The sequence below is a fragment of the Mus pahari genome, chromosome 14 (genome assembly GCF_900095145.1).
Source record: "Mus pahari chromosome 14, PAHARI_EIJ_v1.1, whole genome shotgun sequence".
Classification (NCBI taxonomy): domain Eukaryota; kingdom Metazoa; phylum Chordata; class Mammalia; order Rodentia; family Muridae; genus Mus; species Mus pahari.
The window spans coordinates 17,598,624-17,621,852 of NC_034603.1; the positions used below are offsets into that span (position 1 = coordinate 17,598,624).

At 40.4% G+C, this 23,229-nt stretch overlaps 2 protein-coding genes across 2 annotated transcripts; both read left to right on the forward strand.

The window, feature by feature from the left end:
- The first annotated feature begins 5,018 nt into the window (after positions 1-5,018).
- Positions 5,019-5,957, forward strand: LOC110332590 (olfactory receptor 10-like). Its single transcript, XM_021213864.1, has one exon. It carries the CDS (start codon positions 5,022-5,024, stop codon positions 5,955-5,957), a length of 936 nt encoding a protein of 311 aa, XP_021069523.1. The 5' UTR covers positions 5,019-5,021.
- Positions 5,958-19,392: 13,435 nt separating this feature from the next.
- On the forward strand, positions 19,393-20,328 carry LOC110332591 (olfactory receptor 10-like). Its single transcript, XM_021213865.1, has one exon. The coding sequence runs from the start codon at positions 19,393-19,395 to the stop codon at positions 20,326-20,328; it is 936 nt and encodes a 311-aa protein (XP_021069524.1).
- Positions 20,329-23,229: the final 2,901 nt, after the last annotated feature.

Sequence of the window (23,229 nt, forward strand, 5' to 3'; positions counted from 1 at the left end):
GGAGGAGGAGGAGGAAGAAGAAGTTGTTATTAGGATTATGATGAACAAGGTTGGGTTATGTGAGACCTGGTATATGGTCTGATGGAAAGGCTGATTAGACATTGGTCAAAGTTGGGAAATTATGAGGAAATTATATAAAAAAGGTGTGGTTTGAGGACCTGGATGAGTCGCCTTGGATTGAGCAGTATAAGGGGATAAAGGGAGCTGTGGAGAGCAGATATGGAAGCAGTCAGTTAATTATAATATGCTTAGGGTCCCCAGAGGTCTCCAAGGCCACACTTGAGTAAACAATCATGTTTCACTTCGATTAGAGAGGCCAGGCAGTGTCCCAGGGGCAAGCATAGTATAGTCTGCCCTAAGGTCAGATTGGATGATATACCAGCTCCTGTCTAGGTTGAGTTGACTATGGAGATGAGCCAAAGAAAAATACAGGCTCTCCCCTTCCCTTTAGTTATGAGCCTCAGCAGGTGAGACTGCTGGGGCGGTGGCCTCAAATAAGCATCACTTCTCCAGGAACATAGAGCTGAGGTTCAGCCTTCAGTACCACAGATGCAGTTGGGACCAAAGAGAACCAGGTTTATCTCACACACTTCTAGCTGACACCAGTGTGACCTGGGTTTCATATCATCCGGAAACCAGCAGGATTGAGGAAAGTCAACACAATTGTTTTCTTTCCAGAGCGGTGGTGAGTACTGACTGGGTGAGATACCCTGAATTCATGATTCCTTCTGAAAGTCAATTTCTTGGATGCCTAGGACCTAAGATGCAAAGCCAATTGTAGACACCAGAAGCAGGGACAGAGACTGAGCCATGGTCTGAGATGATCAAAGTAAATGAGGAACTGTTTATTAGAGAGGCAAAGGATGGGAGAGCATTCTTACTTGGAGGTAGGGTTCTGTGTTGGGAGTCAGATTATAAACTATAATTTATTTGTTAAGACTTTGAATTATAATTAAGGTGGCTAGACTCATCCTTTCTGGTCTTATGCTATAAAATATTGGTATGTTATTATTAAACATTTCATAAAGGAGTCTTGAACATTACCCTAAATGCTTATGGGATAGAGTGAATGTAATGTGATTTCTCTTCAGTGTGTAATGCTATAGGCAACAGACAATGATGGTATATGTAGAAAGGCAGACTGATGTACCATTGAGGTTATACAAGTTTTGTTTCCAATTCTGACCACTTATTCAGCTTACCTAGTGTCCCTCAATTGGCTCCATGAGGTTTTTCAAGGGCTGATGCCTCTTTTGTCATCGTTGAGCTGAGCTTTGTGAAGGATGTTCAACAGTGGTAGCTTTATCTTTGCTGTGTAAATGCGTCTCTCCCAGCACTGCTTACATGAGAGACTCTCCTACGTTCTTCGTGTCCTCCTGCCACTCTCAGAACAGCAGTTGACTGTGTGCATTCAGATTTGTCTCTGGCTCTCTCTTCCCTCCAAGTGGTCTCTGTGTTCTTTACTGTTTTTAAAGTTACTGTTTCTCTGTAATATACTTGGAAGTGTGACACATCTAACTTTGTTTTTCTCTCTTAGAGTTAATTTGGTTATTTGGGATTGTCATCTACATTCATGTGACCTAGTTACTAAAAATTATTAAAATTATCCAACTGTGACTGAGACAGACAAAGAGTAGAATGCTGTTAATGTTAACAATAAGCCTCAATTTGTAAACACACACACTTACAAAAACTAATCTCTTACTGTAAATTTGGATTTTTGGAGCTTTTCATAAGCAGGTAGTGTGTGTTTATATCATTTCCATCTCCCCTTCTACCCTGACTTCATCCATGCCCACACTCCCTCTCAAACTCATGACCTCTCCTTTTTTGATTTTTTTTTATATACACACACATGCACTCTACTGGGTTTATTTAGTGTTCCTTGTGTATATGTGGTAAACAGACTTTTTACATTTGTTTTTATTTTAAATCGGCAAGATGTTGGATGCCGGGGAAGTAAAAATCCCCAATAGAGAGCTGTTAGACCTTCCCTGGTCCCTAGCTTCCTTGAGCAGAGGACATCCTCTTGTTGGCTGCTGTCAGAATTCCCTCATGACCACTGGTGGTGAAGCCCAGAGCACTAAGCTTCCAGTCACAGGATCTGTAGTCTTAGCTGGGATTCTTCTCCCCTTTTATTTTTTCCACACATCATATTTCCTGATTATGATTTTCTCTCCTTCTACTCCTCTGAGCTTCCCCCCACCCTCATCCCACCCACCCCCCTTTTTGTCTCTTATTAGAAAACAAACAGGCTTCTCAAGGATAATAATAGAGTATAATATATAATAAGAGAAAGCAAAAACTAACACATCAGAATAGAACAGTAAAAACAGCAGAAATAAAAGAGCCCAAGAAAAGGGACAATATACAGATACAGGCACAGAGCCCCTCCCATTTACACACTCAGGCATCCCTTAAAAGCACTAACCTGGAAGTCATAATGTATATGCATATTATATATATATATATATATATATATATATATATATATATATATATATGCAAAGGACCTACAGGATAAAAAGCTAGGAATAAATATATAATCATCTAATAATATAAAAATAAGAATAAGATTTTTAAATGCCCTAACAAACATTGTGAGGCAGGGAACCTCCTAATATGCTGTTCACTTCCTGTCGGCCATCTACTGCTGGGCATGAAGTTTTTTCCCCCCGCACTGTGACTCCCTTGAAAAAAACTAAATTTTCATTTGCGGTGGCTATCAGTTGAGGATGGCTTCTTGGCCCTTCCCCACCCCCCTATTTGTATCCCAGAAGCTGTAACGCTGGCTACCTTCTAAAGCCGAAATAAGTCCCTAATTGTTTTTTTTTTTTTTTTTTAAAAAAAAAAACAGGGTTTGGAGCCTATAAGTTTCTGAGTTTGCCAGTTCAGCTCCTGGTTCCTCACGGGTATTGCCAGTCCTGGGTCTAACATCTATCTGGGAAACACCAACTATTGAAAATTAAGCTTCATGCCCCTGCTTCAAAATTATCTAAACTTTTCATTAGTTAAAATGAACACCAGTGACATAAAGTTCTGAGTTTTATCATGTTAGATCACTGCTCATGGTTAAGTGCACTTTCTGTTTTTCCAGAGGACCTGGGTTCTACTCCTAACACCCACCTAGTGGGTCACAATTATCTGTAGTTCTGGTCCTAGGAGATTCAATGTCCTCTTCTGGGCTCTGTGGCCCCCAGGCATACATAGGGTGCACAGACATAGATGCAGACAAAACACCCATTCACACAACATTTAAAAATGGAAATATAAAAGAAAATCTGTTATTTATTTCTATATGTCATGATATAAAATCTTGTATAGAAGGATACAGTGAATAAAAGCCCTGTGCTAATAAGTGAAGAACAGTTCAGACTGTTGGGAAATCCATGTACAGCAGACATGGTGCCAGGGTTACAAAGGCACACACTCATTCATCTATACACTCATTCATTCATTCAACCACTCATTCATTCATTTACTCAGTCAGTCAGTCAGGCAGGGAATAATTTTCTTTGATAGTTATTTTCCAGCTACTACAGTGAGTGGTGGACATACAATTGTGAGTTATGCCGTCTCATTTGCCTGAGTTAACTGTTAGTGTTGAAGGCAGAACAGGATTAACAATGAGAACAAACAAAATTTTTGCAGTATACATGATATGTTATTTCATGCAACCACAGCCACAATCGCTTGGATCAAGTTATTATTACCATATTTTTTACAGGTAAAGTAAGCCAAGGCTCACAGAAGCATATATTTCAGAACAGGAGGCACAGCTGGCCCCTGATAGAGTTGATCTGTGGGGATATGGTACTGCTTTGAGTTCAGCATTGACCACTGATGACATTATTCTGGTTTGTTAAGCTTGACAGAAAAAGGAACTAGTTAATTATGCAAAAACGTTTCATACTCATCATAGGCTAGATTTTGGAGTCTCATGTTTGTTTTTCTCTCTTTGGCATTCATATAATCTTACTCATATGTTTATGAGAAGCCCCCACCTCTTGAGGAGAGTGATAGTTTATGTCTATCATACTTCCATCATTAACCAGTATGTCAGCAATTAATCTGCAGACTTAGAGGAAACTTATTTTTATGAGATAAAATGGTAAAAGCACATTTTAATAGCCATGGTGGATCTTAAATGAAGGTAGTGCTCATTTGTCACCCTCAGTACCAAAAAGGCAGTGACAATATTTATTCACTTTTTATTATTTTTGTAATAAACATTAGTTTTTATTTTTATATTTGACTTTTCTTCTGCTACAGTTGCTCCTAGAAGGACAGACACACATAGCATGGATGTTATCAAGTGAACAGGAGGAGCTAGCAAGAAATATTTTAAAGAATGTTTGGATAGAGAAGAAGAAAAGATCTTTTGTGGAGCTGAATTATAGACATCTTTATCTGAAGAATCAGGTTCAAGGAGGGGCACTCTCCTTACTTATCACAAGGAACATATTTCTTGCTATTTCCTTCCCCAAAGAAACGAAACTACTTCTCAGTGTTCTGTGGCAGATGGCAGCGTCTATGAGTGGGACTCTAGGATGGGTAAACTGACAATATCCATGGTGCAGAAGGAGGCCGAGGAGGACCCAGGGGTCAACATTGTGATTGCCATCTGCCTGTGCCGGGATTCAGATCTGTAACAAGCTAACAATAGATTAAAAGAAGGAATAAAAGCTAACAACATAGGGTGCTATGGTATGTCGGTAGACCTTGGACTTTCAAAGCTCTTCTTTACTTTTGAACAAGAAAGTTACAATCTGCAAGACCGAAGAACTGCCAGGTCAAAATCTTGGAACAAAAAGCTGAGCTATAGTCCAAAGAAAAGGAACATTATTCTTAATCCAGAGATGTTCAGTATATAGAAGAGAAGATAGGAATGAAACACTCAATAAAATAGAATTGAATAATCAAAAAGATGATTTAGGATTGCTTGAAGAAGGCTGTGAACAGCCTTAATCCGTTTCCTCCATCGGATGCATTGAATTGTCCTCTGCTGCAGGTCAGAGACTATGGGAAGCTTTAACACCAGTTTCGGTAAAGGCTTCATTTTGGTGGGCTTCTCAGACTGGCCTCAATTAGAACTCATTCTTTTTATCTATGTTTTGATTTTCTACTCCTTAACTCTCTTTGGCAACACCACCATCATCGCTCTATCACAACTGGACATTCGACTGCACACCCCCATGTACTTCTTCCTCTGCCACCTCTCCTTCCTGGACCTCTGCTACACCACGAGCACCGTGCCCCAGCTCCTCATCAATATTGAAGCACAGGACCATACCATCACCTATGGAAGGTGTGTGGCCCAGCTGTTCAGTGTCCTTGCCCTGGGCTCCACAGAGAGTATGCTTCTAGTGGTGATGGCCTTTGACCGCTATGCAGCTGTGTGTCGTCCACTCCACTACACAACCATTATGCACCCTCTTCTGTGCCAGGCTTTGGCTATCTCTTCTTGGGTAGCAGGTCTCGTGAACTCTCTGATCCAAACAGGTCTCATGATGGCCATGCCTCTCTGCAGGTATCGATTGAATCATTTCTTCTGTGAGATGCCTGTGTTCCTCAAGTTGGCTTGTAAGGATACAGCTGGAACAGAGGCCAAGATGTTTGTGGCGAGAGCCATAATCTTGGTTTTCCCAGCAACACTGATTCTAGGATCTTATGCACACATTGCCAGGGCAGTACTGAAGGTCAAGTCAACATCTGGTCGCAGAAAAGCTTTTGGGACGTGTGGGTCCCACCTCCTTGTGGTTTCTATGTTTTATGGCTCAACCATCTACACGTACTTGCAACCAAATGACAGCTATTCTGAGAATGAGGGAAAGTTTGTGGCCCTTTTTTATACTATAGTCACCCCCATGCTCAACCCTCTGATCTATACGCTGAGGAACAAGGATGTAAAGGGGGCTCTGTGGAAGGTGCTAGGGAGAGGCACAGACTCCAGGTAGTAAAAACAACAACAACAACAACAACAACAACAAAACATTTTGTTTCTGTAATGGCTTCAGGAGAATTGAGCCTAGGGTTCTCTAGGAAACAATCCTCTGGGCTTGTGAAGAGGAAAGGTTCCACTGGACAAGGCAAGGAGAGGAGACAAGATAACATGGGGTAAAATGATCAAAATTCAGATATGCATTTATGAAGCTGTCAAAAATATTAAGCATGTCCTCAGTAGGCACCAGGACTAGCTGCCTTCCTTGTGGAAGGTGGAAGCAAGGAGCTCCTATGGTTCCTTTTAAGTCACTGTCTGGTCATTGCTCAGCAGTGAGTAAGTGCTGACTGCTGCACAGCCTTCAAAAATAAACTGAGTACAGGGGAACACCAGGGCCAAGAAGGGGGAGTGGGTGGGTAGGGGAGCTGGGGGGGGAGGGTATAGGGGACTTTTGGGATAGCATTTAAAATGTAAATGAAGTAAATACCAATAAAAATTGGAAAAAAAAAGAAGAGGCACCCTGAGGAGTTGTGGGGAGTGACAGATCTATCTATCTATCTATCTATCTATCTATCTATCTATCTATCTATCTATCTATCTATTTATTTAATTCTGAGTGACTCTTCACAAAGTCAGATCCTAAGGTGATGTCACATAGTTCATGCTATGATCCTAGGCAGAGCACACAAGTTCATTGCTGCTGTTTCTAAATTTTGGCGACCTTGTCAGATGCTTGCTGTTTCAGAGTCTGTTTCAAAAGTTTATCACATTATTTACTCTTCTATGATACTTGGAGAAAATGATCAGATCATGAACAGAGCCGTTTCATAGAGTACGTGACATAGAGACATTCAGACATGGCTTTATTTAGTTAAATGGAGAAACTTCAAAGTCTGCCTTGTTGGGAACAAAATAAAAGGGGGCCAGGGGAGGCCCGGGGAAAAGTTGGGAAGGAAACTGGGCCAGCCAGAGTTCCCCTGTGCTCTGGGCAGGCGGACACAGGAGTTGGGGGGCTGCTGGGCCATTTTCCCACAGGTGAGCATGCCTGACCCATGTGGCGGAGGTGGAAAAGGGGGAGCAAGGGAATAGGGGAAGAAGTTCCCAACACTGATGAGAGTGCTCAGCGGGCCTAGATGTAGCAGAGCAGAGACTCTATGGTTTAAGAGCTTTATTATAGAAATGCAGGGAGAAAGAGAGAAGGCAGGAGAGAGAAAGAGAGAGAGAGAGAGGAAGAGAGAAATAACATCCATTTTGAACAGCAATGAATTAATCTATATAGACATTATGCATTCCTCAGTATCATATAACTTTCCCCAAAGTTCAGCAGCCATTTGGCTTTAGCAAAAATTCCATCTGTAACTGGAAGGTCCCTTGTCTGTCTTCTGTGGTTCAGTACTTGTCTCAGGAGCTCTCAGTCAGATGAGATTTTTGGAGGAAGGCAGCTTTGTCTGTAGGTCTCTGTAGATGGCGCTGTTTCAGATGGATCTGCGGCAGAAGGTCCCATGTGGCAATAGACCTGTAGAGTAATTATAACAAAAGAGCAGAACACCAGTGGATATCTGCATAGTGTGGATTTCAAAAGTTATGCCTGCAATGGTTTGCTTAGGAGCACATCACAGCCCCTTTGGATGGCTAAGGGGGCCGGGGTTCCAGGAGCATGAGGGAACGCCTACCATGTCATGTAGGTGAATTATGACCTCAGCTCGACTGGAGACCAGCTTGCAATTCCCCACACTGCCTCTAGTGACACATCTCCTCTCATATGGCCATACCTCCTCATCTTTCCCAAAGAGTTTCGTCAACTGGAGACCATGCATTCAAATATATATATCTATGGGGGTTGTTCTCATTCAGAGTACCACACCTTCCCACTGATGGCCTAGGTCTGCGTGCTGAAAAGCCCAGGACTTTGCTATCACATATATTTGCGCTTACACCTTGCTAGAGCTCTGAGTGGTCCAGGCATCTACTTTACCTTAGTGTTAGTTTCCTTTTCAGTAAAATGAGCATGATATTAATCACTCTCAGCATTTGATGTATAGTGTATATGCAATAAATTTTCTCATTACCTGTTCTTGTTAAATAGAAAATGAAGTAGTTTAGAGTATCTTTTCTCAACACACACACACACACACACACACACACACACACACACACACACACACAGTGGAGAGTGTGAGTGTAATCAGATTGTATTATATACTTGTCTGGAACTGTCAATGATTAAATTTAATAAGCAAGCTCTGTCAATATGACATATCTCCCAGTATTGAAGATCTCCACCTCCTCTGTCCTAAGAAGACTCAAGAAAGTCTTTCACACAGCACTGTAGCTGTGTGCACACGTGTTCCCTCTCTCATTTTCTGAGAAAAAACAATATGAAAAGCGATTCTGTGACTTCTTTCCCAAAACCTACTAGTAAAACTGCAGCATTTTGAAGACTTGAAATTCTATATGGCAATTAAGAAGAGAACTGTCTCGGGGGAGAGCCATTTTTTGCTTACTGCTCATTTCTTCTATTTTATCTGCATTGGAATATATTTTTAGGAGTGAGTGGGAAAGATTTTCATGCTCAGAACAGAAGCTATCTCATTTTAATCATGGCTTGCTCTACTTACTAAATTCTTGACACAGACAACTTTCAGCATGAGTCTGTGCTTAAGAATCTAAAGTGTTGGTAGGACTTCCTATCTTTCCCTTCCCCACTCCTTATCTTTCTCCTTCTTCTTTTCCTTCTCCTCCTCTTCCTTCTTCTCCTCCTCTACCTCCTCCTCTTCTTCCTCCTTTCTTCCTCCTTTTCCTTCTCTCCCTCTTCTTCCTTCTTCTTTTCCTCTTCTTCTCCTCCTCCACTTCCTCTTCTTCCTCCTTTTTCTCCTCTCCCTCTCCCTCCTCCTCTTCCTCTTTCTCTTCTTCTTCCTCTTCTTCTGGTTCTTCTGGTTCTTCTCTCTCTTTTCTCTCTCTCTTGTCTCTTTCTTCTTCTTCTTCTTCTTCTTCTTCTTCTTCTTCTTCTTCTTCTTCTTCTTCTTCTTCTTCTTCTTCTTCTTCTTCTCTCTCTCTCTCTCTCTCTCTCAAGTTATCTCACTATAGAGGACCTTGGACTCACAGACATCCTCCTGCCTCTGCCTCCCAAGTGCCAGTCCCACTCAGATAGGACTTTCTACTGTGAAGCTTGCTCATCTTGAGAAAAGAAATGTTAACAGGATATAACACAAGAAGATAAGGTTGATTTAATGTCATCATTAATTATTACAATCTATGAACATTTCTTGGGTGTGAGTTTAGCCTTTAATGGCTGAGCCATTTCTCCAGCCTAATCTAAGAGCATTTTTATTTAATTTTTCTCATACACCATATGTTTAAATGATTTATTTATTCTTGTTTGTGCTTTGGTGTTTTGCCTCCACATAGGTTTGTGTGAGGGTGTTAGATCCCCTGGAACTAGAGTTACAAAGAGTTGCGAGCTGTCATGTGGTTGCTGGAAATTGAACCTGGGTATTCGGGAAGAACAGCCAGTGTTCTGAATCACTGAGCCTTCTCTCCAGCTCTCTCTCCCATACAATTATATTTTGATCATATTCTTTTCCCTCCCCTAACTCCTCCCAAATATTCCCCACCCTTTAAAAAATACTTTTAACAAATGATTTATTTACTTTTATTTTGTGCACACTGGTGTTTTGTCTGCATGTTTATCTCTGTGAGGGTGTTGGATCCAGTGGGACTGGACTTAGTTATAGACAGTTATGAGCTGCCATGGGTGCTGAGAATTGAACTCAGGACCTTTGGAAGATTAATCAGTGATCTTAACTGCTGGGCCATCACTCCAATCCCCCCCCCAACACATATACCTCTTACTCACCTGTGTTCTGTCTCTCTCTAAGCAAAGTGAATCAAAACCCCAAATCAACCAACCAAGCAGCCAAAAATAATTAAGACAAAAAAATACAAAATGAACCAAAACAAAAAGTGTGTGCATACTACACACACACACACACACACACACACACACACACACACACACACACACACACCATGGCATCTGTTTAATGTATGTTGGCAAACTTCTCTCTGGCATAGGGCCTACCTTGGAGTGTGGTTGAAATACCCAGTGACACCCCATTGGGAAAACTGATTTTCCCTTTCTCAGGGGGCATCAACTCCCATTAGAATCTTAGTTAAGTGTGGGGCTTTGGAATGATACACATATCAACTCATATAGACAGCATGTACAGGACCTACACAGGTTCAAACCAACCAAACTCCCTGAGGAGAAGAGGTAGACATAGTCCCACCTCTAACCAAGACACTTGGGTCAACATCCTTCTCACTTGTTTTTGATCAATATGGAAATAATGAAGGATAGTAAGAGAGTATACTTTACTGTTACTCTAGTAATTTTGCACAGATGGGAGTGTATCTCACAGTACTGAACTGAACCTTAGGCACTCAGTCACCTTCCCAAACAGTGTCCAGCCCAATTTACCTGTGAAAGAGTTTTCCTGGAAATGCACTGAGTCAGTTTCCCTCAGGTGACCTGAGAGACTTACAGAATACTCCTGAGATGGGTGCCAACAGATAGATATTTCTCTAGTGAATCCTACAAATGAGACTTCTTTAGTGCTTTCCACAGGCTGTTCTTGAAGGCTGTCTATCAGATGGAGCTATTGTGCTCCTCAAAATACTGCCACTTCCAACCATATGTCCTGAATGTAATTCAAACATCCCACCCGAAAGCCTATTGCATACCACAGCGATTTCTACTGGAGGGCTTCTCTGCCTCTGTCTTCTAGTTGTTGTGCATGTACCGCAGATGCAAATCAGGCTGCACGAAACACTGTAGCCACAAAGGTTTTATTGGAGAAAGCAGGGTGTGGATTTACAGGTTGTCCTGGGGCTGGGGTTGGAGCTATGAACTATTCAAACCCTCACAAGCAATTTACAGTTAACAGTGTTTCACTCTGTTCCTGCTTGGTTAGTGTTCAGCCCCAAACAAAACAGCCTCACTGTACTCAGCTCAGGAGCCAAGGACCCGATAGTCATTTGTCTCTGTATAGGTGATAGCGTTTGGTGTGGGAGACTCATGGGGTGTAACCTGAAGTAACAGGGATAACTGCTACCTCATCCTAGGACATAGATACAAGATCATTGTCTTTATGAGACAACTTTGTGACACGTTCTTTGCTTTTGTAGACTTTGAAGACAGTTTTTGTTTTGTCTTTTTATTCTTTGATTGAAAAGATTTTTTTTCTCACATAGTATATCCACATCCTGATTACAGCTTCGCTTCCTTCTACTCCTCCTGGTTCCTCTCCACTTCCCCTTCCACCTGCACCCACCCCTTTCTGTCTCTCATTAGAAAGTGAAAAGACTTCTATGGGATAATAATAAAATATAAGATAAAGCAAAAACTAACACATCGAAATTGGAAAAAAATAAACAAATGGAAGAAAAAGAGCTCAAGAGAAGGCACATGAAACAGAGACACACTCATTCAGGAACTCAGGAATCCCATAAAAGCACTAAACTGAAAGCCATAATATATATGCAAAAGATGTGTGAGAGAAAAAAAATACACACATGCACACACACACACACACACACACACACATATATAGCAAAATAGAAATGAAAAATAAGGTAAAGTTAAACATCACCCTGAGACTACACTAGAAGACCAGGAACCTCCAAAGATGCCACTGAGTTCATTTCCTATTGGCCATCTACTTCCTGGCATGCATCCTACACTTAAGAGGGGTTTGTTTCCCCAAGGAGACTCCCTTGGAAGAAACTGAATTTTCATTTGCAAATGGTTGTCAATTGGACACAGCTTCTGGGATAAGGGTGAGGGCATATGCCCACTTCTTCTTTCAGCTCTAGGACCCCATCTGGTGCAGACCCTGTACATGTTGTCTAGGTCTCTGTGAGTTACCCTATGCATCTCTCCTGTTGATGTAGAAGGCTTTGTCTCTTTGGCATCTTCCATCCTCTCTGGCTCTTACGCTCTTTGGGCCTCCTCTTCTTCAGGGTTCCTTCAGGAGGTATCCTGTTTAGGGTTGGGTTGCACAGAGGTTTATGCAAATGTACCAGCTTTACAAAGGATGAGCATAATTTTATACATCTTGCCTATGTTGTCGGTCTGTCTGTGGCTATGTAAGACTCTGTTCCTTCCTAATGAACTTTTCTTATGTATGCTGGGTCAGGGTTTCCAGTTGGCCTTTGAGGTACACCTTTGTCAACCCACGTTCCTACTGGCCATCATTTTTGTTGGACAATTGTGACATGCTTCATTCCAACACTGTTGCTGTGGTACTCTTTCCTGATAAGGAGTTTCCTCCTTACTGAGTGAGTCTTAGCCTCAATGACATGTGTTTTGTCTTCAAAACCCAGTGTGAACCAAACTTAGAACAAACTTAGAACCAAACTAAGGCTTAATCTAGTGTTTCAGAAAAATGTTTACAAGTAAACAATTCCCCTTTGACATCAGTGTGGTTTTTGTGGCTCTTGTATAACTTAGAGTATTGTATTAGCAGAGTACTTCTAACCCTCTTAGGTTAACTTAACTTTTAACTCAGTGGCTAGCCTAGGAACCACTTGGAAGGCTCTGTTTATGTCTGCACATTGGCAGGCTGTCATCCTACTGCTATTGGAAAACTTTGAATGTTAAAGAAACTGTACCAAAACACAGTCAGTCACAGCTCAGTAGGTAAATAGCATACGAGCCAACAAAGACTGACAAAGATACTACAGAGCATGTTAGGATTTTAGTTAGGAGCAGAAGGGAAGTAGGGCGGTCCAGGATACAAACTAGCATTAGATTAATTAAGAAATATACCAGGGTGGGAAAGTACCTGGTTAGGATATTGGTAATAGCCATAGGATTTAAAGTTGTTAAACCATGTCAAATTATAGTTGCAAAGTATGAAGAGGAGGAGATAAGAAAGATAGAAAAAGGAGAGCGGAAGTATACGAATTATACATAAGAACAGTAATGAGCACCAATTGTCATTGTGAAGAAACATACAGAACAATCTTAAAACATACATGAGAAATTAACAAACAAAAGCAAAATGATTATCATATATATGTATATATATAAATGTATGTATTAAAGTAGGCAACAAAAGAAAAAATACTAAATGTGGCAAAATTAAATATAAGATGTAAGCAAACAATAGAAAGGATAAGGTATAAAATGGACATTATATTAAACATATCTCATCAGTCATGATTTTTTTCTTGTTAACTTTTAATTCCTTAAGCTACAATTAAACCTTAATCTCACAGAACTCATTCACTAAAATGTGTACATTATTTTCATGTATAAACTGTACTACATGAAGTTAGTACATGCCCTCAGTCTTTGAGAAGCTGCTCTGTGTGTGGAAGATGAGTTGTCCTGTGACAGTGAAGGTGAGAGTGAAGGAGAAGGCCTTGAAGCTCAAAGGGCAGTTTCTGAAGGAAGAGCTGAAAGCCATGTAAGGGCATGGTTCTCTTCACTGAGACACTAAATCATGAGGCATGACCACATCTCTGGAACCCACATGCTAGAAAGAGAGGACACACTCTTGTGAATTGTCCTTTGACTTCCAAGCCAGCACACACACACACACACACACACACACACACACACACACACACACACACACACACAAGAAAGAAAAGAGAAAGAAAGAAATGTAGTAAATAATTTAAAATCTCAGGATTTAAAGCCAGAAGGCCTACAGGATGGAGACTGAGTTATCTACAGAGAGAGATAGGATGCTCCTTCAAAGGGACAGCAGCTGCTCTTCAGCTCCTATTAATTTCAGTGAGACAGTTTGCGGATAGTATTTTCTGATCTTTGGAGTTTGGTGAGGATACTAAATAATAATCAGTTATTTAAAGCAATATATGGGGAATAGGAAAAATTGAGGCCTGTGATTCAGATTTTGGGAAGGCTATTGGTTAATTTTAATTGTCTCATTGGAGCCTACAGGCCTCTAGAGACTTACTTCATAAAAAAATACTCTCCCTTTTGTGAATTTTAAAATTGGCAATACCCCTAGGACATAATCAAAGGGTTCAGTTTTAGGGACAGTAACTGATGCAGTGTTAAAACTGTCACTTGGTCCAACTTAGCCCGAGTGAGGTAGGACAGGGGCAGTGGTGGTTCCTTGCCCTAAGTTATGAATCTCAGCAATCTCCACAGCTCAACGAAGAAACTACTTCCATCACAACCTCTCCTGGACAGTAACTCTCTCACAAGCACTCTACCTTACAGATGAAATAAGGTCCGATGTACCTGATAACAGTGTCATGGAGTGCTCACCTCACCTGTGATGGCCAAGAGAACCCAGAAAGGTAAGGTGGGTGAGTAATGACTCAGTGGCATTTCTGTCTCCACAGACAAAACCAGACAACACCAGGCATGGCATGAGGCAGTTATGCAAGGCTCAGCTGTGTCCCTGGTTTGAGTGTGGAAAGGTGGAACTCAGGCAACTTTAGCACTAATTGAGTCTTTCTTTCTCTGTCCTCCCACTCAAGCATACACAGCAGGTTGCACAGTAATTTTACCAACTTTCCAGTTGCATAAAATTAGAGAACTTGATAAACATCTTGGTTACCTCGTTAAGTGTAAAGATTGGCTTAATAGCGTTTTTACAAAATTTAGTTTCTGTGATGCCAAGGCAATAACATGTAAAATAAGGCACATACACCACAGCTAGGCAACAAGGAGTAGAGGCAAAGTCAGAGCTGTTGATGATACATCAAGGAAGACTTCTTGGAGTAGACAAGAAGGGAGCCATGAGGGGAAATCCTGGTCTACACGAGGCATCTGTGTTTAAACAGGATGTGAATTGGTTGTTCATCTTTTGGAGGTCATATGAGCTGACTAAATGCTAGAAAATGCTGGTTGCTTTTGCTAAGGACATGATAGAACCTTGAAACTCATGTCATAAGAAAGATGTGGACTAGAGTGAGATGCTGGATGATTTTAGCATGAGAAGTTTGGGAGGAGTAAGCAGCAGTTCTGTCTATGGAGGAGGAGGAAGAGGAAGAGGAGGAGGAGGCTATGGTGGAACATGCACAGAAGGATACAATGGTGTCTAAGAAGTTTTGATGGTGAGCTGAGTCTTCTATCAACTAATAAAAAGTTACAAGTGCAGCTAGACATGGTGGCCCATGCCTTTAATTCCAGCACTTGGGAGGCAGAGGCAGGCGAATTTCTGAGTTCGAGGCCAGCCTCATCTACAGAGTGAGTTACAGGACAGCCAGGACTATACAGAGAAACCCTGTCTCGAAAAACCCTTAAAAAAAAAGAAAAGAAAAGTTACAAGTGCAGATAAAATAGAGTATACACACACACACACACACACACACACACACACACACACACATCACAATAATAACCAGAGAAGTTACCAATTTGAGGATGGCACATGAAATGAGTTGGAGGGAGGTGACTTGGGAAGGGCTGGAAGGAGGAAAACAATGGGGGAAAGTAATGCAATTATATTTTAATTTAAAGTGTATGAAAACATGCTATGAGAAACACTTATGCAAGCATAGAAAAGCTTTGGTAGAATCCATTCTACCAAACATGGATTGATTTAAGGCTGACTCTACCAACAATGGAGTTAATACAACCTCCTTTAATTAGTAGAATGATTGACATTTCTCAATCGAATATGACTTGGTTTATTAAAATCAGTGATGTAGTGGAATGGCATTGACAAAATGGAAAAACATTAATTGTGACCTTTGCTCTCAAGAATTTTATTGTTTGCAGAGACCATAAATGTCTTTCTGTTGTTAAAAAACAACCGTGAGGAACAGGGCAGACATAGTTCTGTTTCTCATGAGCCCTGTCATGACAGATCTAAAAGTCATAACTTAGTGTCACAGATGATAATTGATATATGAGAAGAAGAAATGTCCATATGGCTATACGGCAAAGAGTCTTCAGTTCACACCAAAGTAGAAAAGAACCTCCCAAAAAGCAAGAGTGTTAAGTTCATACACTGACATTTGGGATTAGATAATTCATGTATATGTGGTGGTGATGGCAGGCCGTGTGCAATGTAAAAGACACAGCACCACTCCTGGCCTCTATACACAACAGAAATGTTTGTACATGTGGGAGAATCTTCCAGAATGACTGACTTCATCTCTGATTGAGAAATGCTATTGTGAATGGAGTGGCATGTAGGGTGTGCTCACAGAAAATGTCAGTGTAGAGGCTGATGACTAATTTTCTGGTCCAGTGGCCAGCATAGCTGAGAAGTGTTTCTCTGAGATGAAGCACACAGGAGAATAAGTGGTTGGTTTTTTTTTTCTAATATCCAGAAAGAATGAGTTTCATGTTGGACATGCTGAAGTTCAGGGGTCTTCCTAGTGAATGTGACAGGCAAGGAGATGTCAACTAACACAGAGTCTTTGTTAAATTAATGGTCAAGAGAGGCCCCTGTTAAGGAGATAACTGGAATTTTATCAGTAACTCATTATTCATAGTTCTCAAAAGGAAGAGGCATGGTGTCCATGACTCCACAGACTAATGTGCCAGAGTCTGATAGGAAAAAAGGAAGTTGAGAGGAGATGCAGACAAAAGCCACAGACCGTGAGACAATGTATAAACCTTAGATACTGTAGTTTTGAATAATTTCAGCATCCTTATCATGCCAGCAAAGGAGCTGGAAGGAATGTTGACTGTTTTCATGAGATGTTTCTTACAAGAAAGTGCTTTGCTATCTGTGAGATTTTCTGTAACTAAAAGGGAGAGTCTCTTTATGGTCAATCAAAGGATCAAGTATCAAATAATTAGAAACACATAAAAAGAAAAGATTGAGATAAATAAAAAGGTGAAGTCTGCAATGCAGACAATACATGAGAATGGAGACATATTTGGGTATAATTAATAGAGTAAATTTAACTGAAGCCCTGACATGGGTGCTCTTTTCCAGGAAGAGTTTATGATATGGGAATAGAAGATGGTCAGTGATGTACAGGTAAAGAAGACTGTGACAGATGATGATAGGGAAGGATGAAGACATCCAGGAAGGGAGGGGAAAGGGATAAACAGCAGGGGACAGCTACTCAACATGTCAGATGCTATAAGGATGAGAAGTAGCAGAGGGTGACCAAGGAACCTGGGATGAGGGGGAACGGGTGTCTTAAATACTGTGCAACCTGATAATAGATAAATTCTATAGACAAGTAGCCAGATGTAAAGGCAAGGTAAGACATACATTAGCAAGAACACAATATTTTAATAGTGCTGCTTTGGACATTTCAATGATTATTTTTCTGCAGAATTGATTAGCCTGATTTTAGTGATGGAGCCTATAAAATAACCCATTCTTGCAGAATTGGGTAGATCCTACTTTGGTACACTTAAAGATATTAAAAGGAAAATGCTTGAAACAATGGTCTAAGGAATAATAGATACATCAGTGGAATAGAGAACTCATGGGCACAAAGGAATGGAAGTGTCCAGGTGGTGAGGAGTGGAGACAGGGTGTTGTCACTTAGCAATGGTCTCAGATTCCCTGCCAGAGAGTCAAGGGACAGAAGACAGAAACAGCTGAGGAAATGACTGTCAACTTTCCCTCCCACTGTGAAAGAGGGTCCGTATTAGATTTTTGTGTAGTCTTGATAAGACTCAACAGTCAGTGGGCAAGGATCACCAGTGCTGAGCATTCTGTAAGTACATTCTTAGGTCACCTAGTTTTCTACTATGTGGACTTCAGGCTTTCATGCTGAGTCTCATCTGTCTTATACTTCAAGATTTGAAGTTCAGTGCTTGTTTTACTGATTCATATTAATGTAAATCATCACTTTATTAAGGTTTCCAACCTTTGATTAATTTATAATCATATTAATATTAAGCACAGCTATGTTTACGAACAGCATCATTTATAAAATATAGAATAGGAATGGTTAAAACGTCAAAACATTATTTCACTAAATTAGAAACAATAATTGTTTATTCCTTTTATGTCACCCAGGAAACACATTTCTATGACATTTGTGTGGTCTTATGAAGGAGAATGAATTTACTAATTCATTTAACAATATTTGTTGAGTTCTGTTCATTCTCTAGACAGTGTGTTTGGAGATGGATCACCAGCAGTTAATGAAGCAGACCTTGCTGCATGATCAAGATTAATGGTACAGACAAAGTCTACAAGACCCAGAAAGATATGAACTTCATGATATTTCTCATGTGGAAGGTAAAGTTGCTAAACTAAATGTAGAATGCTGGTCACTAGAGTTTGGAAAGGCAGGTGTAAAGTGTGAATAAGGGGAAGCTGGGTTCTGTGAATTTATATTCTATGCGTGTGTTGAATTGCCTCTCACGACCCAGTTACACATATAATTTATACATGTCAATAAAAATGAAGTCATTAAAATATATAATAGAACATTTGAAAAACTTCATGTAGCATCTTCTTAATAGCTCGAAGAATATATGATATCGTTCACTCTTTTTTAAAGCCTTGCTTCAATCTGTTGCATAACACCTAAACTGAGACTCACAAAATTGAACATGAACTTGTCTGAACAGGTGATTCAGCTGCTTAGGGTTAGAGTTGATCCCCAGGGACTCTAGTAAGGACTCTAAATACACCACACCATTCTAAGATGATGGCCATGCAAAGGCCAACTTTGACATTATACACTTGAATGTATGAATATTAAAAAACTGGTAACAATGACACATCTGGTATCACCACAAAGGTCTAATAAATGTTAGTAAGTGGTTTTAATATATTAGTTTATCTACATGATAATTAATATTTATTTTACCATTTATGCTTCTCTATCTTTTACACAGCAGTGTCAAAGATGGAGTCCAAATGGCTTCCTGGTATCCTTGACTCCTTAGCCTTCTAATTCATCAAACTTAGCAAGAAAAGAGGACTGGACAGCTGATCACGAGTAGGGCTTTGGGGATTGGGGTTCTGGTCACAGTCATGATGGAAACGGAGCAGTGGAGACAAAATTGTGATTTCATCCTGGTTAGTCCTGGGTCTTAGGCTACACAAAATACTCTGTCAAGTAAACCAAAGAGGTGCCAACGAACTGATAGGGACTAATAAGGCTATATTTTACTCTTTATAGTTTTCAAAGAAACTTTAATATTACCTGTCCCTGGGTTAGATCTTAACATCAATTTGGGAAGGTAGGAAGATGCTATATCTGCTGTCAGACAGTGAAACATTCATGGGACTGTGGGAACAAGATGAAGTTAAGGACATATACAGAGCATGGTAATAGTTTAAACAAAAGACAATACCACAGTCCCGTGATTTCTAGTCCCAAGAGGAAAAAGGTAAGAATTGAAGACTGACTTAAAGTAGAGAAGAAAAAGCTTGATTTTGAAGTATTTCAGAATTATCTGGAATAATGTTCTGATCTGTGTTCTTCCTAGCTGACATTGAATTGTGTTCTGTAATTGGAGCAGGTGAAAGGCTATGGGAAGTCTCAATACGAGTTTTAGACAGGGTTTCCTCTTGGTGGGGTTCTCTGATTTCCCTCAACTGGAACTCCTTCTCTCTGTCCTCATTTCCATTTTCTACTCCCTAACTCTCTTTGGCAACTCCACCATCATTATTATTTCACAACTGGATGCTCGGCTTCAAACACCCATGTACTTCTTNCTCTGCCACCTGTCCTTCCTGGACCTGTGCTACACCACCAGCATTGTGCCCCAGCTTCTGATTAACCTCCAGGGATATGACAGAACCATCAGCTATGGAGGGTGTGTGGCTCAGCTCTTCCTTTTCCTTGCTTTAGCCACCACAGAGAGTGTGCTCCTAGTTGTGATGGCCTTTGACCGCTATGCTGCTGTGTGCCGCCCACTGCACTACACCACCATCATGCACCCTGTTCTCTGCCTCTCACTAGCTATTGTTTCATGGGTAGGAGGATTCATGAACTCTCTGATTCAGACGAGCCTCATGATGGCGGTGCCTCTTTGTNGACACCGACTGAACCACTTCTTCTGTGAGATACCTAGTCTCCTGAAGTTGGCCTGTGAGGAGACTGAAGNAACAGAAGCCAAAATGTTTGTGGTCCGAGTTGTATTCTTGATTTTTCCCATAACACTAATTCTGGGCTCCTATGCAAACATTGCTCAGGCAGTGCTGAAGACCAAGTCAATGGCAGGATGCAAAAAGGCTCTGGGGACTTGTGGGTCCCACCTCGTGGTGGTTTCTATGTTTTATGGTGCAGCCATGTACACATATTTACAACCCAAGGGCACCTATTCTGATAGGAAGGGGAAGTTTGTAGCCCTTTTTTATATTATTGTCACCCCCATGCTCAACCCTCTGATCTATACCCTAAGGAACAAGGATGTGAAGGGGGCTCTGTGGAAGGTGCTAGGGAGAGCCACTGACTTGGGATAGAATAACAAAGAACCAGTACAATCTGGTTTAATGGTCATCAGTTACATACTCATCCTGTCCTTGCCAAGCAGCTAGTACAAGATGAGCATCAACAGACCTCATGGGCCTGGTGTTTCCTTTCTTCGTAGTAGAAGTGGAGATCTCTTGAAACACTTTGTAGTTCAGAGTCTATAGTCCATATGAAACAAAGAGCTAGAGTCGATTTTGTACGATGGTGCTTGCAGAATGGATATTGTCTCCTCTTGTAGAAAGGAGGCAGATCCTAGACCATCTTGGGAAGCAGAGAAGCATTATCCTGATGGCAGTGCCTTCCAGAGTCCTAGCATGGTGCTGTGTAGAATGCCCTATGATACAATATCAAGATGTGCATTGATGACTGTACTTCTAAGTCCTTCCATCTTGTCTGTGTCCCTTCACATCTCAAGAGTCCTTTTAAGGTCTACTGAAGTGGATACACTTCTATGATATTTGGAGAACATAAGGAAATAATAATTAATGGTGTTTCATGGAGCACCAAGAGGCCAGATATGAAGGTTGCTTTTCTACTTGAGGCAGCATGCAAATTTTTAGGGAGGCATTCTGTAATGGGAGGGGTGTGTATCACGGTTTCCTCAGCTGTGCAATGCGCCTCAGAAATGCTGCTTGGTGGCAGGAAGATGATAATGTTCACCAAAGAGACAGACTAAAGAAACTAGAGAATAAACTAAAAATCAGCTTAATCATTAAACATAACTGTTTTGTCTGGTTCATTCTTTCCAAAGTTCTAGATTCTCCTGATTTACTTATTCTTACATCAGAGGTCAAATAGTGTAGCTTTACAAGGTTATCTAGTCCACGGTAACTCTTCTCATTTCTAGAATTCTTTTTTTTTTCTATTTTTATTAGATTTTTAAAATTTACATTTCAAACACTATCCCTTTTCCTACTTTCCCTTCCAAAAATGCCCTATCTCCACCCCCTTCCCCTGATCACCAATCCACCCGCTCCTTCTTTCTGGCCCTGGCATTCCCCTACACTGGGGCTTAGAGTCCTCACAGGACCAAGGGCCCCTCCCCCCATTGATGACCTAGTTGGCCATACTTTGCTACATATGCAACTGGAGCCATGAGTCACACCTTGTGTACTCATTTGTTTGTGCTTAGTCCCTGGGAATCTGTGGGGTACAGTTTTGTTCACATTGTTTTTTCTCCGATTGGTCTATAAATGCCTTCAGCTCTTAGGGTCCTTTCTCTAGCTTCTTCATTGGGGACCCTGTGCTTAAAATAAGCGTTGCCTGTCAGCCAAAGTCTCCTGCTTATAGAAAACTCTGTGTTGTTACATTTAATTATTTAAATGTAGAATATAGGCTAATTCCTACCTCATATTGTTATATCTATCAAGAGACCAAATGCCAGATAATTTTTTTGTGTTGTTATTTTCAGGTTGCCCAGATACTAAATAGAAATTTATCATTTAAATATGCCCCATTTTGCTCTTAATTTTATCCAGCTAGCTGCTACCTGAGATTCTATATTTTATATTTACTAGCTCAGAGAACTAGCCAATATTATACACAAATAAATGTTTTTCTTTATTTTGTTTATCAAGGTCTAAATAATTCAAGCCTCTATATAACCTAATAGAAAAAAGGTATTTATTTGGATGCAGAATACAACTTAATAAATTGTTTTGTGGTTATTATGTTTTCTTATTAAGCTTGCAGAGAAAGTAACAATTCAATTATATTAGTAGAAACATATTTCATATTCAAGAATTCTGAAGAAGCCACTGGTGTATTGGGGCACACGGTTGTCCATAATTTATCTTGTGAGAAGGAGATTGCATTTCCATGGAAACCTACACCCCTTAGGATCTTCTCATCCAGGACAGTAGCTAATTGGTCATCAGAGAGCGTGGATCCCCAAGCCACTCCAGAGTCAGTGATTCCCAAGTCTCTCTACAGTGATAGAGGTAGCTGGAGGCAATGCTCTTGCATTCAGTAGAATATTAACCTACCTTTTGCCATTTCTTTTTATGGTTTTATTTCATACTTAGTTTGTTAGTTTTAAAAATAAAATTTATTGCATGTATTTGAGATTCATAAAAGGATGTTATGGGTTCCACAGAGGAAGGAAGGTCACCAGGGTCTAAAGCAGATTGATGTAACTGTCATCTTACATGGTACTTTTAATCTCGTTTTGGATTAGAGAAGAGAAGATCTGGTTACTAATAATTACTTATTGGACACAAGTATCTCACAGAATACAATTTTATTGTCTACATCACTGTTTTATAATTAAATATCTAGACTTGCCCACTTTAGATATTGGAAATTTTGTATCCTTTGAGCCACATCTCCTGATTTCCTCTCAGTTCAGGACACATCATTCATTCTGCTTTATTCTCTGTAAATTTGATTATTGTGTGAACTTTCCCTGGAAAGCCTAGTTTTATTCACCCCCATAAAGAGAGCAATGATACACTCATACCCAAATTGTGAACCAGTAATTCTGTTGGAGTTATTTATTTAAGCTTTGGTGATTCAAAGGGAGCTGTATCACTCAAGCATGGGTGTCAACTAGTAAAAAGCCACACTACTAGAGTTCCCTGTGTATCACGTAGACAGATATACTATCAAAAATTCTCCTCTCCCTGAGAAATTATTGTTTCAACAATCTTAGAGTGGAATCCATGATTCATGTAAGTTTAATGAGCCTCTGAATCTTTAGAGTTTCCTTTAAGTTTTATGAGCCTGGTGAGCTTCCTGATTCCTTCCTGTAGAGGAAACAACTACACAGCATTAACTTAAAAAAAAAAAAAACAACCTATGGCTGAGAAAGAAATTAGGGAAACAACACCCTTCACAATAGTCACAAATATTATAATATACCTTGGTGTGACTCTAACTAAGGAAGTGAAAGA

What these genes read in the sequence shown, in the direction of transcription:
- LOC110332590 (XM_021213864.1), top strand. Translation starts at nt 5,022, where the DNA reads ATGGGAAGCTTTAACACCAGTTTCGGTAAAGGCTTCATTTTGGTGGGC.